At 64.6% G+C, this 13,916-nt stretch overlaps 1 protein-coding gene across 10 annotated transcripts in view; it reads left to right on the forward strand.

The window, feature by feature from the left end:
* SLC12A7 (solute carrier family 12 member 7) overlaps window positions 1-9,200 on the forward strand; it is a 66,727-nt gene extending 57,527 nt beyond the window's left edge. For 8 of the 10 annotated variants that reach the window (XM_023239871.2, XM_045039429.1, XM_045039415.1 and 5 more), the window contains 8 exons: window positions 193-388; window positions 650-819; window positions 1,460-1,591; window positions 2,401-2,508; window positions 2,958-3,136; window positions 3,623-3,637; window positions 6,451-6,584; window positions 7,537-9,200. In XM_023239871.2, coding sequence (XP_023095639.2) covers window positions 193-388; window positions 650-819; window positions 1,460-1,591; window positions 2,401-2,508; window positions 2,958-3,136; window positions 3,623-3,637; window positions 6,451-6,584; window positions 7,537-7,628 — 1,026 coding nt within the window. In that variant the 3' untranslated portion in view covers window positions 7,629-9,200. The remainder of the gene's footprint in view (window positions 1-192; window positions 389-649; window positions 820-1,459; window positions 1,592-2,400; window positions 2,509-2,957; window positions 3,137-3,622; window positions 3,638-6,450; window positions 6,585-7,536) is intronic. The other 2 variants (XM_023239873.2, XM_023239880.2) reach the window with 1 other exon arrangement.
* Window positions 9,201-13,916: the final 4,716 nt, after the last annotated feature.

Below are 13,916 nucleotides of genomic sequence, written 5' to 3' on the forward strand. Positions count from 1 at the left end.
CTCCTGCCCTGCCCTGTGTCTCTCTGCCCGTGGAACCGAAGCCAGGAGGCCTGGTTGGTCGTGCTGGGGCTCGCGCGCCGGCTGGGAGGCCGGGAAGGGTGAGGCCCTGCTGCTCCCCGCGGCGAGAATGCCGCCGGGTCTGGCCGTGACCGTGCGGTTGGCCCCTCACGGTCCCCCCGCGTATCTCCCCAGAACATCCGGGCTCTGATGAGCGCGGAGAAGACCAAGGGTTTCTGCCAGCTGGTGGTGTCCTCCAACCTGCGCGATGGCATGTCCCACCTGATCCAGTCGGCTGGCCTGGGGGGCATGAAGCACAACACGGTGCTCATGGCCTGGCCCGAGTCCTGGAAGAGGGAGGACAACACCTTCTCCTGGAAGAACTTCGTCGGTGGGTCCTGGGCCCCCTCCGCGAGGCTCCCGGAGGCCCCGGCTGTGCGCCCCATGGGAGAGTGACCCCCCACCCCCCTTGGGAGAGCCTCACTGCCCTGTGCGCGCCAGCTCCGCCCCTGCAGGTCCCCCGGAGGCCCCTCCAGCCGCGTCCAGGGCAGCGAGGGCTGCCGTCCTCCTGCACTCCAGGCGGGGCTTCGCAGGGGTGGCGGCCTCACCACTCCTGCCACGGTGCTGACGACCCACCACTGTCTCTCCGCAGAGACCGTCCGAGACACCACGGCGGCGCAGCAGGCCCTGCTGGTGGCCAAGAACGTGGACCTGTTTCCACAAAACCAGGAGCGCTTCAGCGACGGGGATATCGACGTGTGGTGGGTCGTGCACGACGGGGGCCTGCTCATGCTGCTGCCTTTCCTGCTGCGGCAGCACAAGGTGCGCCGGGGTCTTGCGACGGGGGTAGGGGGACAGGGTCCCGTGATGGGGGGTCCTGAGATGGGGCGGGGGCTTGGGGTCCTGTGATGGGGGGGGTCCTGAGATGGGGGTGGGGGTTTGGGGTCCTGTGATGGGCACGGGGGCTCAGGGGCCCGTGATGGGGGAGGTCCTGAGATGGGGGCGGAGGTTTTGGGGTCCTGAGATGGGGCGGGGATTTTGGGGTCCTGTGATGGAGGGTGGGGTCCTGCTCTGCGGGCATGGGGGCTCAGGGTCCTGTGATGGGGGGTCCTGAGATGGGGGCGGGAGCTTGGGGTCCTGTGATGGGCACGGGGGCTCAGGGTCCTGTGATGGGGGGTCCTGAGATGGGGGTGGGGGTTTGGGGTCCTGTGATTGGGGGGGTCCTGAGATGGGGGCGGGAGCTTGGGGTCCTGTGATGGGCATGGGGGCTCAGGGTCCTGTGATGGGGGGTCCTGAGATGGGGGCGGGAGCTTGGGGTCCTGTGATGGGCATGGGGGCTCAGGGTCCTGTGATGGGGGGTCCTGTGATAGGGGCGGGGATGTCTGTATCACACAGGGCAGGCGGTGGGGGGGCTCCCTGGGCCAAGTGCAGGTGCAGAAGCCAGCTCCCCCCCGCCTGCCAGGTGTGGAGAAAATGCCGGATGCGCATCTTCACGGTGGCCCAGGTGGACGACAACAGCATCCAGATGAAGAAGGACCTTCAGGTGTTCCTGTACCACCTCCGGATCAGTGCCCAGGTGGAGGTGGTGGAGATGGTGAGGCGTGCGGACTGCCGGAGGTTCTGGGTTCGGGGTTCCCCGCCCACCCACCCCCCCCCCCACCCACCCCCCCCCCCACTCGACCTGATGGTCGTACCCACACGTTTCGTGTTGTGCAGACCGCCGCTCCAGTGTTCTCTCGGGCTGGACTGGGCCTGTGAGTTTAGGGGTTTATGGTCAGGGGACCCTAGAGGTGACGTACCCTTCTGGGCATATCTCATAAGACGGACGTGACACCTAGCCTGTCACAGGTCGTGAGCCTGGGGTCCAGGCCCCCGTGTTCCCATCTCCAGGCTCTTGGGTGGGAGCGGGTCCCCGGGGCCGTGGGAGCACCGGCGGCCTCTCCCCAGGCAGCGTGCCCCCAGCAGGCTCTCGGGAGCGGTGGACAGGGCTCAGGCCCTGAGGGGGCAGAGGAAGCGGTGTGTGCCCGACACGGACCCTGCCCGGGGCCGGTGGGAGGACCCGGGGTCGCCCACCAAGCGTCATGCCAGGGCTGGGGACGATCCCGACCCCACGGTCAGCGGGAGAGCTCCGGGCTCACCCTGCGTGGCCGCCGGCTCTCCCGGCACAGAAATGGCTCCTGTTGGCTGTGGTCACAGCTTCGTGCGGGACGTGGCATGAGCTTGGCGTGGGTTCTGTCAGGGGCCGCGCTGCGTGTCCGCGAGCAGATGTGCGTTCAGCTGTGGCGGTTGTCCCCCCCCCCCCCCCCCACATGGTCACAGCACGGTCACGCTCCTGCAGGCGTGCCCGTGTGGAACACACACGCCTGGGGCACCCGTTCACTTCTGTGCCTGGGGGCTCCCTAGGTCGAAAACGACATCTCGGCGTTCACGTACGAGAAGACGTTGATGATGGAGCAGAGATCCCAGATGCTGAAGCAGATGCAGCTCTCCAAGACCGAGCGGGAGAGAGAGGTGCGCGTGCGGGTGCCCGCTGCGCCCAGCCGGCCTGTGCCCCGCGTTCTCGCCTGGCCAACAGGACCGAGTCTCGGTGGTCTCTGGAGCCGTGCGCCCCCCAGCCGGGTCTTCTGAACAGGCGGTGGCACGATTCTGCCTCCGCCTCCTCTCCCTACCCACTCCGGGTGTGAGGACACGCACCCTCCCAGGCCCCGGTGGCCCCCGTCCACATACGCGGGTGTGCCCAGAACCGGCGCCTGCCGTGTTGAGTGCAGAGACTTCTGGGTACAAATGTCCCCTCGTCCTGGGCTTTTCTCCGTGGCCTTCAGAGCCACGAGTTTGGTCTGGAAGCGGGGGGTGGGGTGGCATTGGGTCCCCTGCAGGGAGGCCTGGTCCCGGGGTCCCGGCCTTTGTTCCCGGGAAAGTTTTGGAGACCTTCCTGTTCATGTGCCCTGATTCCCTGCCAGGCCCAGCTCATCCACGACAGGAATACCGCGTCCCATTCAGTGGTGGCCACCAGGACCCAAGCCCCACCCACACCGGACAAAGTGCAGATGACCTGGACCAAGGAGAAGCTGGCCGCCGAGAAGTTTAAGAACAAGGAGCCAGGCGCATCCGGGTTCAAAGACCTCTTCAGCCTGAAGCCGTGAGTGTGGCCCGCGGGCTCCCGGGTGGTAGGGCCTGGCTGTCACAGAGCTGGGGCTGGACAGGCCTGAGGGCCACAGTCTGCTCTCAGGGCCTGTTTGCCACATCTGGGATCCCAGCAGTCAGGGGTCAGTGCCCTTAGGGAGCTGGGGACTCCCAGCTGTGACCCTGCTGATTGTGCAGGCTACCTGCCGGGGCCTGGGTGCTGCCTGTGGCGTTGGGCCGAGAGCCCCAGGGTGGGCGCAGGTGCAGGTGGGGGGTGCCGGGTGGCGTGGCTGTGCCGGGAGGCCCCCCCCCCGGGGTTTTCAGTGAGGACCAAAGCCCCAAGGCCTTGTGTTGTGGGGAAGGGCATGGGGGTCAGACCCTGTTGTGGAGAAGGACCAGGTAAGCCGGGGAAGGGCAGCTGGGCTGTGCCCGTGGTTTTTTAAACGTGTTCATTGTGCACACTCTTGAAGTAACCTGTTCTTGTGTTTTCTCCTCCTTGTAGAGAATGGGGAAGTCTGTAAGTGCTCTCCTGCTGTTTAGGATGCTTCTTAGGCCTGTCTTCTCGCATGCTGGGCACACACTGCTTGTGAACTGTGCACATGTCCACGTGTGTGTGTGTGCGTGCCCAGCCCTGGGTGTGTGCATGTGCGTGCACGGCCCTGCATGTATGTGTGCACGAATGGCCCTAAGCGTGTGTGTGTGTGCATGGTCCTGTGTGTGTGTGTGTGTGCAAGCATCGCCCCGAGTGTGTGCATGCACAGCCCTGAATGTGTGTGTGTGGCCCCGAGTGTGTGTCTGCACGTGCACGGCCCTGCGTGTGTGTGCATGTGTGCACATGACCCCAAGTGTGTGTGTATGCACACGGCCATGTGTGTGCGCGCGTGTGTGTGCACGGTCCTAAGTGTGTGCGTACACAGCTCTGCGTGTGTGTGCACGTACAGCCCCCAGTGTGTGTGCATGCACGGCCCTGAGTGTGCACGTGTCCGCACGCAGGAGTCTGCCTGCTGCCGCTGTGGCTTTCAGTGGTTTTCTACTTAACTCGCTCCCCTCTGTGCAGAGTGGCTCAGGGCACACGCCTGAATCCCTTCTCTGATGCTGTGAGGGCTGAGATGGGGGGAGGGGGCTCGTCCTGAGCTGCCTCTGGAGCAGAGAGAAGCGGATGCTTTGGTAGCTCTTAGAGAATCTGTCCACACCCTGGGGCTGCGCGTTCGGTCTCTGCAGGGGACCGTACGTCGTCCCACTCTGCGGCCCTGGGTACCGTTCACCCCAGGAAGCTGCCGGCCTTGGTGTGAAGAGGGGTGTGGGCAGATCCTATGTGTGCTCCGGTGCTGGGGGGCAGCTGGACGGGCAGGAGGGGGACCTGCCCTGAGGTCGCTGCGCGTACCCCTGCCCCTCACGCCTGCAGTGTGTCCCCTGCGGTGGTGGCCACCCGGGGGGTATCCGTAACGTAGCGCTAGAGGCCGGGGGGCCCCGGAACACTGTGCATCACACTGAGGACACGGGCGGGTGTCAGTGTGTTGAGGGAGCAAAGCTGTAGACGTGTCTGGGAATCGTGGGGAAGAGCAGGGACACGGGGACTCTGGCGTCTACTTTTCTGTGAACTTCAAAGCACTCCCCAGATAAGGTCTGTCAAAACCCAGACACGGACATGCAGGACTAACTAGGGTTTCTCCCCTAAGATGCTGTGAAGAACATGGGCCTGCAGATCCTGTCCCCAGGAGGGCATGAGGCTGAGGTGGGGAGGTCAGCCCGCAGGGGACACGGGGCTGACAATCGTGGTGTCCCCAGGGGTGGGCGTACCTCTGTTGTGCCTGTTGTCCTGGCTGTGTGCCCACCAGGAGCCGAGGGACCAGAGCCCTGACTTTGCTACGGCACCGCCCCCCCCCCCCCCCGTCCTGCGCTGGGCTCAGAGCGCTTACGGCAACGTTCTGTACATTGTGGACTCACGGCCCACCGTCGGGAACAAACACAGCTTTCCGTTGGCTTCCTGTCCCTCTCCGCGCCTCTTTGACCTCCACGAGGCACGTCGCCCTGGAGCCGAGGGCCCTTCCAGCCAGACCCAAACCCCTGATTTTAAGATTATATGTGTTTTCAAAACTTGCAGCCGTAAGAGACCCTCTAATGTCACACACACTCATTTCTGGAGTTGCTGTCGTCCCCAAACACTGGTGATTGTGGTCTGTTCAGGCAGCTAATGCGTGGTTCTTGTAACAGAGTGTCCCTGGTTGTGGCCCGGACAGATCCCCAGCCTGTAATTTTATCAGGCGAAACTGCAGAGAAAGAAGGGGGCCCGGCTCCCTGCCTTCCTTCTGGGAATCAGGGGTTGTGATAGCGTTTATTCAGCTGCAGGGCTGAGCTTTTGGAAGGTGCATCCTGGACGCCACTCCCGTGGGCCTTGCACTGACCCTGGTGTGGGGGGACCTCTGTCCCTGTTGTCTGGGGCATGGCGACCTACTCCCAGAAGGGCTGCCCGCGGATTCCGTCCTGCAGGAGACCCGGGCTCAGGGGACATGCGTGTCAAGGAGGCAGGCAGCTCTCCCAGGCAGTGTCTCCCAAGTGCCTCCCGGGACACGGTTCGGGGTGGGGGTGGTGGCCGAGGAAGAGGTCCTGCAGCTACTCGAGCTCCAGGGAGTGCCAGTGGGCAGGCGGCTGCCAGGGACTCTCCCCAGGGGGTCATCAGAGCCCAGCGGGCGCCCTGCCCGCGCTGTGGATCCCGCAGACCCGGGTGCTGGCAGGGACGGGGTGCGGGGCCTGCTTGCTGAGCATTGGAAGCTCTCGTCCTTCCGCCGTCGGCCAGGAGCGCTGGGTTGAGAACGGGGTGGACCCTGGCGGTGGCCTCGTTCTTGCCCAGAATCTCTAGGCCTGGAGCCGCACGGCACGTGCGAGGCTCCTGGGACCCCAGCCGGGTCAGGACGAGGGAGATGCTGCCGTGTGCACCCCGTTGGGCGTGCTAACCTCAAGGCCACGTGTGAGCAGGGCTAGGCCGTGGCGTTGGGGCCTGCCCCGGGGGAGCTTAGAGCAGTGGGTGTGTGAGTGCCTTTCGTGCCTGGTGGTGAGCTGTCCCCGGCCCCCCGGGGGACACTGCACGCAGATGTAGAAGCTTGGCAGCTTGGTGACATCCGGTCTAGAACGTTCGGGAACCAGAGCCTTCTCGTGCTGAGTGGTCGTCCCCGGCCCGTGCCCGCCAGCCTCGCACGGGGTCACCTCCCCTGTGGGTTCTCTGGGGAGTTGACGCCGTTTGAGTCTGATTTGCTTTTGCCCGGGACCGAGATGGGCAGACGGGGCTCGGGCCGGCACGGCCATGGGCGTCAAGTGGCCATCTCCCCGCAGGAACCAGTCCAACGTCCGGCGGATGCACACGGCCGTGAAGCTTAATGGTGTCGTCCTCAGCAGGTCCCGGGGGGCTCAGCTGGTCCTGCTGAACATGCCAGGACCCCCCAAAAACCGGCAGGGGGACGAGAACTGTATCCTTTCCGTGTGCCGCCTGCGGGGCGGGGTGAAGGCAGTGCCCGTCGGGACGTGTCTGGCTTCGCTGCCCTTGCTCACGGGATCCCAGGGGCTGGGGGATGGGAGCAGCGGGGCCCGGAGCGAGGCCCACGGTGCCAGGGGCTGGGGTCGGAGCGGGGGCCGGCCTGGTCCGAGTGCCAGGAAAGCAGGGTCTGGGGGGCGGTTCCCAGCGAATGGCTCCTGGTTGGTGTTGGGGCGTGGGCAAAGGTGAGGGAACCGTACACATGCCGAGTGTCCTCGGCGGAGGCCCTCGGTGAGGAACACGGGACCCCCAGGAATTAGTACCACGAGCGGCGACCTGGGACCCTGCCCGGTGCTGGCTCTGCTCCCGGGCGTCTTCTTAGCACGTGGGGGCAGCGTGTTCCCTCCGTTGTGGACGAGCCGAGCGGCCGCACAGATGGTTCCCCCGAGTCCTCCTCAGTAGGTGGGCCCGCCGCCCCTCCTGGCTGGGTGGAGGTCCCAGGTCGGCTCCACCCCGAGCTGGGCTCGCGGCCTTTGACCATGTGCCCCTGTCCTGTGACGGGGTCTCTGGGGTGCAGCCCCCTCCCCCTGGCAGTGGGGACAGGGAGGCTGGAGGGGTCGCTGGCGGCTCTCAGAGGCTGCAGGACTTGTGCTTGCTGACCAGACCGGGGCTTGCGGGCCTGTGTGGGTCCTCGGGGGACTTGCCCGGCTGCGCCCAGAGCCCCGGGGTGGGGGGCGGGGGGCGAGGGTCTCCTCAGGTCCCGTCGGGCCGGCTGCAGGAGCGGGCTGACCCCCGAGTGCCCTCCGCCCTGCACCTGGCCGAGGCCTGCACTGGGCTTCGTTGGTGCCACCGGCCACGCTGCGGGGCCCCCTCTCCCGCACACCCACCTCCCTCTCCCGGGGACTGCCGGCGGTGCCCCCAGCTGTGTCCTTAACTCCGGCGCCCAGACATGGAGTTCCTGGAGGTCCTGACCGAAGGACTCAACAGGGTCCTCCTGGTCAGGGGCGGCGGCCGGGAGGTGGTCACTATCTACTCCTGACAGCCGGGCGGGCTGGGAAGTGTGCCCCGTGTGGCTTCATATACAAGTTTCCAGAATGGCCCCACAGCACTCCTCTCTGGGCCAGGAGCCAGCACGCAGCTGCCGAGGTTTCCTCGTTTGGAGGGGAGACGTCGATGCTCGAGGGGACCTGGGACGCAGCCCTCCGTCTCCTGACCTCCTGACCTCCACACTCGGGCTGTGGGCTCCAGACGTGGTTTCCTTGGCCCGAGCTACCCGGTTTCATGGTTAAGTTTTAGTTCTGCCCCATCCAAGACGCTCACGGGAAACCTCGCTCGGACAGAAGGTCACCCTCGGGCCACGAAGCATCTGTTCAGGAAGGTGGCCGAGGGCCTCGGGTCCTTGGTCAGCCTCCTCAGCACCTGTCCCTGTAATGTCCCTGTTCGTGTTCCTGTAAGTGAAGTCTGAGAAGAGCCGTCCACGCCTACGCCCCAGGCTCAGCCGGGTGGCCTCGCTCGCGAGCCCGCCCAGTGTGGGCACATCTGCCCAGCCTGGGCATGTCTAGAAAGGGAACCCCGGGGGGCGTGGGGTGGTCGTCTCGGTGGGCATTCCGGTGGGCTCCAGGCTGACTTTGCGGCCAGGACGGCAGCGGGGTCCCGCGTGGGCACAGGGCGCGGGAGTGGTAACTAACTGCTGAGGATTCACCACGTGGTTACCCACCTATACGTGCCCGCCCGTGGACCCGGGTCTCGCCAGGCTCCCAGGAAGGGGCTGGGCTGCACTGGGCGAGGTCCTGGGGCGGCGGTGGCACTGGGCCGCGTGTCCCCTCCCACCGGCATGGAGGGGACAGTGGCGGCGGTGCGTGGGAGCTCCGTGGGCTGCCTTCCGATGGTCTTTAGACTTCGCGCTTCACCCTGGTGTCTGTGCTCTAGGTCCCGAATGTGCCACCGTGGGCTGTTGCCCTGACCCGGGCCTGCTGTCTGTACGGCTTATTTATTTAAGCCCCTGGGGAGTTTCAGTGATAATTAAGGTGCCCGTGAAGAGATTGTTTCTGCGAACAGCCCCAAAGGGCCGGGTCCCTGGCTTTCTCTGGCTTCCTTGGACATCCTGGGAGGTCAGCCAAGTCCACGGATCTGAAGTCTGGCACAGGCTGAGTGTGTGCGTCCAGACGTCTCCGAGGCGCAGCTGGGCGGCACAGAGGGTCCGCATCACATCAGAGTGACCGCTGGCCAGAGCGTGTGCCAAACCACGGCAGCCGGGCTCAGGGCGTCCACACTCTTGCCCGCCGTGGGTCTGCACCGAGTCAGGTGTCAGGTGGGGGGCGTGCCCAGGGCCCCTTTGCCCAGAGGGCACCTGTGAAGCCACAGCGGTGCTCACACTGGCTGAGGAAGAGCCACCGCGTAGCAGGACCGCCCCTGTGACCCTTAACCCTCGTTCACGCGGCGGCGATGTTCGCGGCACACTGCGGGTGAGGGTTCAACTGCGCCCAAACACCCTTTTCTGCACTGAACTTCGTGGAACCCTAACTGCAGCCACTCTGAGTTGGTTCCGTGTCTCTTTTATAGCTTCCTTTGTATGATTTTGTTGGTAGAAGAATAAATTGTATAAACCCGAGCATGTTGAAGAGTCCTGTGCCTCATTCGGCAAGAAGACTTGACAGTTGGAGGGGTGTCCGGACCCTCTGTCCGTGGACGTTTGTGGTCTGATCGGCCAGGGCAGACACCGGTGGCTCAGGAGCTGTCACTGGAATTGGGCACGAGAAGTAAACAAAGCCACGAATCCGCAGGGAGGTGTCTGACCCCCGTCTTTAGTCATGCTGCGTCATAACGTCGTATTGCTGTTTGCTAAAATTGTAATTCTCGGAAGGGTGGGGTCGGCAGAGAAAACCCGTAATTGGACGGAACCCCGTGTTCCAAAGGCCTACAGTCGGACCCCCGACGGACCGAGACACCCAGGCACCCCTCAAGGGAGTGAAACTCCAGCGGGCACGGCGTGGATGAGCTTTGGAAGCACAGAGAAGCCAGTCAGAGGTCAAGTGTCGTTTGGTAACATTTAATGCGAACAGGCCAGGATGGGCCAAGCCAGAGACCGGAAGTGCGGGGTGGTGACAGTTCCCAGGGCAGGCGGGCAGTGAGAACCGGTGACTGACCAGGGCACAGGGCTTCTCGGGGGTGGGGGTGGGGGTGATAAAAGTGTTCTAAAGGGGGTTGTGAAGTTTGCACAGTCTGAACGACTAAAACGAGGGTGTGCCGTGTGAGCTGTCGGTTCCCGGTGTCTCCCGTGGGCCTGACACGTGGTGGACACACAGCACTGCTGGGGAGCAGAGGCCTGGCCTTTGGGGCAGGGGACCGAGATGCCACAGGCACGGAGGTGGCCGGGTGAGGGGCAGGCAGAGACGTGGGGGGAAGGCTTAGCAGAGCCCAGGGGTCCTGACTCAGCCACGGGCCCGCAGGTACTCGTGGGTCAGGTTATGTAGCTGAGAAGCCTGTGTCACACCTTATCAGAGACATTTAGTGAGTCCTGTCTCTGCCAAGAGGGATCCCAGACCCCCCCCCCGCCCCCGCCCCGGGTCCGAGGGGCAATTGTGTCTTGACGTCGTCGCGGGGGCCTTCTGCACAGCCGTGAGCATCAGCCTTCCGTCCGTGCCTCAGAGGCAGCGACAGCCAGGGCCCGGCAGGGGTGTGGGGGAGGCTGTACCTCTGGTGTGGATGGGGGGGGCGGGGCGCTGGTGTGCCAAGGGCAGGAAGTGGGGTTCCCCCGCTGGAAATAGAGGGGAGGCCAGGAAGGGGGCTAGAGGGCTGCCTGTGGCCAGGGAAGCCTAGACTCAGGCCTCAGGGTGACGGGGCCTCTGGGCATCGGGAGGAAGGCCCGGGAGATCTTGGAGCTCCGGGTGGTCTGGGCTCCAGGGCGTGTGACCAAATGCTCTGGGCTGCCCTCCAAGCTCCCACCCCGCCTTCCACCTGTGTTTCCAAGCTGGCGGGAGGGCAAGGACGTGAGGATGGGCGGGTTGGGGGACACGGCGTGGAAAGGCAAGACAACAGGGCACCCAGCGGGGTGTGAAAGGAATTCGGGTAAATAAGACCAGATATTGCCCAGAACAGCTGGTGTTTGACGACAGCACTGCCAGCACACGGCCCCCTCTGCAGGTGCAGACGACCCCGGACCCCTCCTCAGACCCCCCCCACCCCCACACCTGGGTTCTGCAGGTGACCCCGGGCCCCCCGCGGGACTCAGAAGGCAGGAGGGACCATCTGCACAGCCTTGTCTGCAGTGTCTCCATCAAAGGAAAACTACGTGACCACAGCAGGAGAAAGAAGTAAAGAAAGCCGTGTCACACTCAAAATAACCCCCAGGGGAGGGGGCGGGGGGAGGAACTGACTTCACCCAAAAGAGACATGGAAACGTAGCGCCGTGGCCGTTCGAAGGCGAGGAAGTTGACGAGGCCTCTTCTGGACCGGCAGCCCAGGTCAAGGGTCGGAAAGGTCGCTGTGGTCACTTGCCTAAGGCAGGGGCCCCACGGGGGTGGGTGGGAGGTAAGGCAGGGGTGGAGACCAGGGCCTGAAACCCCGTCCATAACTGAAGTTTTCATTGGTGGAGACCACGAGGTCACCGCTCCCACAGTCACTTGGGACTCGGGATTCATGCTCTGTTGATATGGGGGTCTCTCCTTCCCCCGGTGGGGGGGGCGGGCCCCTCCAGGACTCCCTTGCCCCGCGTCCCCAGGCGGGCAGGCGCCCCCTCCCTGCAGGGCTGGACTGGGCTGGGCTGCACCGTCCCCTCTGCCCCCACCAGGGGCTGTCACCCACGTCTGGTGCCGCTGGGGCCCCTTTCCCGGTTGTGGTCCTCGCTGGCCACCCACCCCTTGGCTCTGGCTGCCAGGCCCGGGGGTCCAGCCCCCGCTGGTGCCTCTCCCGGGGCAGCTGGGTGCATCATCGCTGACCGCTGGGGGAGGGGCTGCAACTTGGCAGTGGGACTGGTCTGCATCCGAGCGGCCTGTCCCCAGGGTTCTCGAGTGCCCCAGGGGTCCCCACGGAGCACGGCCCCCAGCTCACAGCATCGGTGGAGGCATCTCGCTGAACCTTCTGCTTTTGTCTGCTCCTCGTGGGTGGCAGGAAGGACACTCACCACCAGCTCAGAGACCGGAAGGTGGCTGTGGCTCTAATGGCCTGCGCCCCCACCCCCGCCTGCCAGAGGTCATCTGCCCAGGGGCGCCGCGTGGGTCTCCATGCCGGGAGGCGCCCCACTGTGGGAGTTCCCCGCTGTGCCCGCCCGCTGTGTCGTCAGCTTGAGGATGTCTGTCCCATGGGCACGTGCAACCTGGGTGCATCCCAGGAGGGGGCTGCTCTGCTACAGGGCCAGTGCGTACCTGCGGCACCCAAGGATGGAGGTGGGACCCACCGACCCGTCACCATTTGGGGAAAGACGTGGCCCATGCTCGTGGGGCCACCGTCGTCACGAGTCTAGTGGCTGCCTTTGCAGGGGCCGTGTCTGGGCCTCCTGCCCTGGTCCGCCGCTCGCTTCGGCTGGCCTGGCTCACCGAGCTAATCACCGCGGCCACTCTGTGTCCTGACGGTCAGGCAGGTCACCTGGCTTTTCACGTTCTTGGCCCTTTGCTTCTCCACACACTACAGCATCCGGTGTCGAACCACCGCAGAGAGCCGGCTGAGATTTCACCTGGGACCAAACCCCTGCTCCGAGCTGGCAAACCCGGGCACGCGCCACACCCCTCCGTTTGGATCTTTCTGGGCGACTTCCGATAAAGTTCACAGTTTCTGTGTTGAGATCCTATACCGAGGCTGGGAGGCCCCAGGGAGGTCCGTGGGGGCAAACCTGGCCGAGGCCTGAATCCTGAGCCCGGAGCTCTGACGTCAGAGAAGACGGATGTCTCCGCCCAAGGAGAGAGACAGAATTGGACTCGGCAGAGACAACTTCCACCCCGGCCTGACGGGTCCGCTGGTCGCCGCACACACTGGGAGGTGCTGAGTCAGACGCCAGCGCCTCCAGAGACGCCCGCGTGGACCCACCTGGAAGTAATGCTTCGCCAGCTCCCTCGCGCCCTCAGCCCCATCAAGTGGCACAAAGTTAACCATCATACCATCTGGAAAAAATCAATTTCTAACCAGTGGCTGTGCTGTGGAAATAAAATTGCTTTTTGACATCGACTTGTATCTAGAGGCTTTGCTAATCTTACTCTCAGGCATCTGAAGACGCTTCTGGGTTTTACTCGGTGCCACCTGTGGGGAATCCTAGCGGGTGTGCTGTTCGGACAGTACCTTTGCTTCTGTTCTTTGCCCTGCTGCTCCGAGGCACTGGTCACACACATTCCCTGCCTCGGATGTGGGCTGGGCTGTTTTCCTGTTCGTTTGCAGACACTCTAACTAGATCAGGGGACTCTCCAGTTCCTGGCTTGCCGGCCATCGGCTCTGCATTGTGCGGGGACATCGCCTCAAGAGGCCTCCCTGCCCGGACCCCCTCTCCCCCGTTCTGGGGGCTGTCCGGTCCGCTGGGCTCAGACCCCTCCCGGACGCACGCAGCAGGGTGCTTGGTGGGGAAGGGTGGGTGAGGCCCCCAGTGCCCACCTGCGTTCCGGACCATCAGAAAGTGCCCGGACCTTCCGCTTTCGCTGGACCTCTGGGCCCACCGTCCCGCTGGCCTCCTCCTGACACTTCCCATGGCAGGTCACGCCCACGCCACAGGGGGCTTGCGGGCTGCCCTCCAGTGTTCACTGGGCTTCTCTGGTGTGTCGGTGACGTGCCCAGCACCGAGGATGAGGCGTGGGCCCTCCGGGAGCCCGTGGAGCAGAAGCGTATGAGGTCCCGGGCAGCAGGTGTGGGTGAGGCGAGCAGGCTGGCACAGACACACAGGTCTCCCCGAGTACAGACAAATGTGTAAGTTTTAGGCAGAAAAGAGGAAACAAAGCAGGGAAATGGTCCCCTGGTGGGGTGGGGTGGGGTGGGGGCTCCCCCAGGGGCAGGGGTGGCTCGGGGGTCTCCCGGGGGCGGGGGGTGGGACGTGGACCCCAGGGAAGACGCCAGATCCTCCGAAATCCCCGCAGACTTTATAACAGCCACGACCCAGGAGGACGTCCTGAAGAGCAGACAGGGGCAGATGTTATCCCGACCCCTCCAAACAGATCCCTGGGTACAGAGAGCCACCGTCTCCACTTGAACCCTGGTCCTCACAGCCCCAGACGTGGTACCAAGTGTCCCGTTATCACGAGCCAAGCTGGGGACGTAGGTTTTCGGGTTGCTTACGCGTTTGAACTTTAGAGCAGAAACACAGGGAGGAAACCCCGCAAAGACAGAGTCGCGTGTGCCTGCACGTGCGTCA

Source organism: Felis catus, chromosome A1 (assembly GCF_018350175.1).
Source record: "Felis catus isolate Fca126 chromosome A1, F.catus_Fca126_mat1.0, whole genome shotgun sequence".
NCBI classification, from domain to species: Eukaryota; Metazoa; Chordata; class Mammalia; order Carnivora; family Felidae; genus Felis; species Felis catus.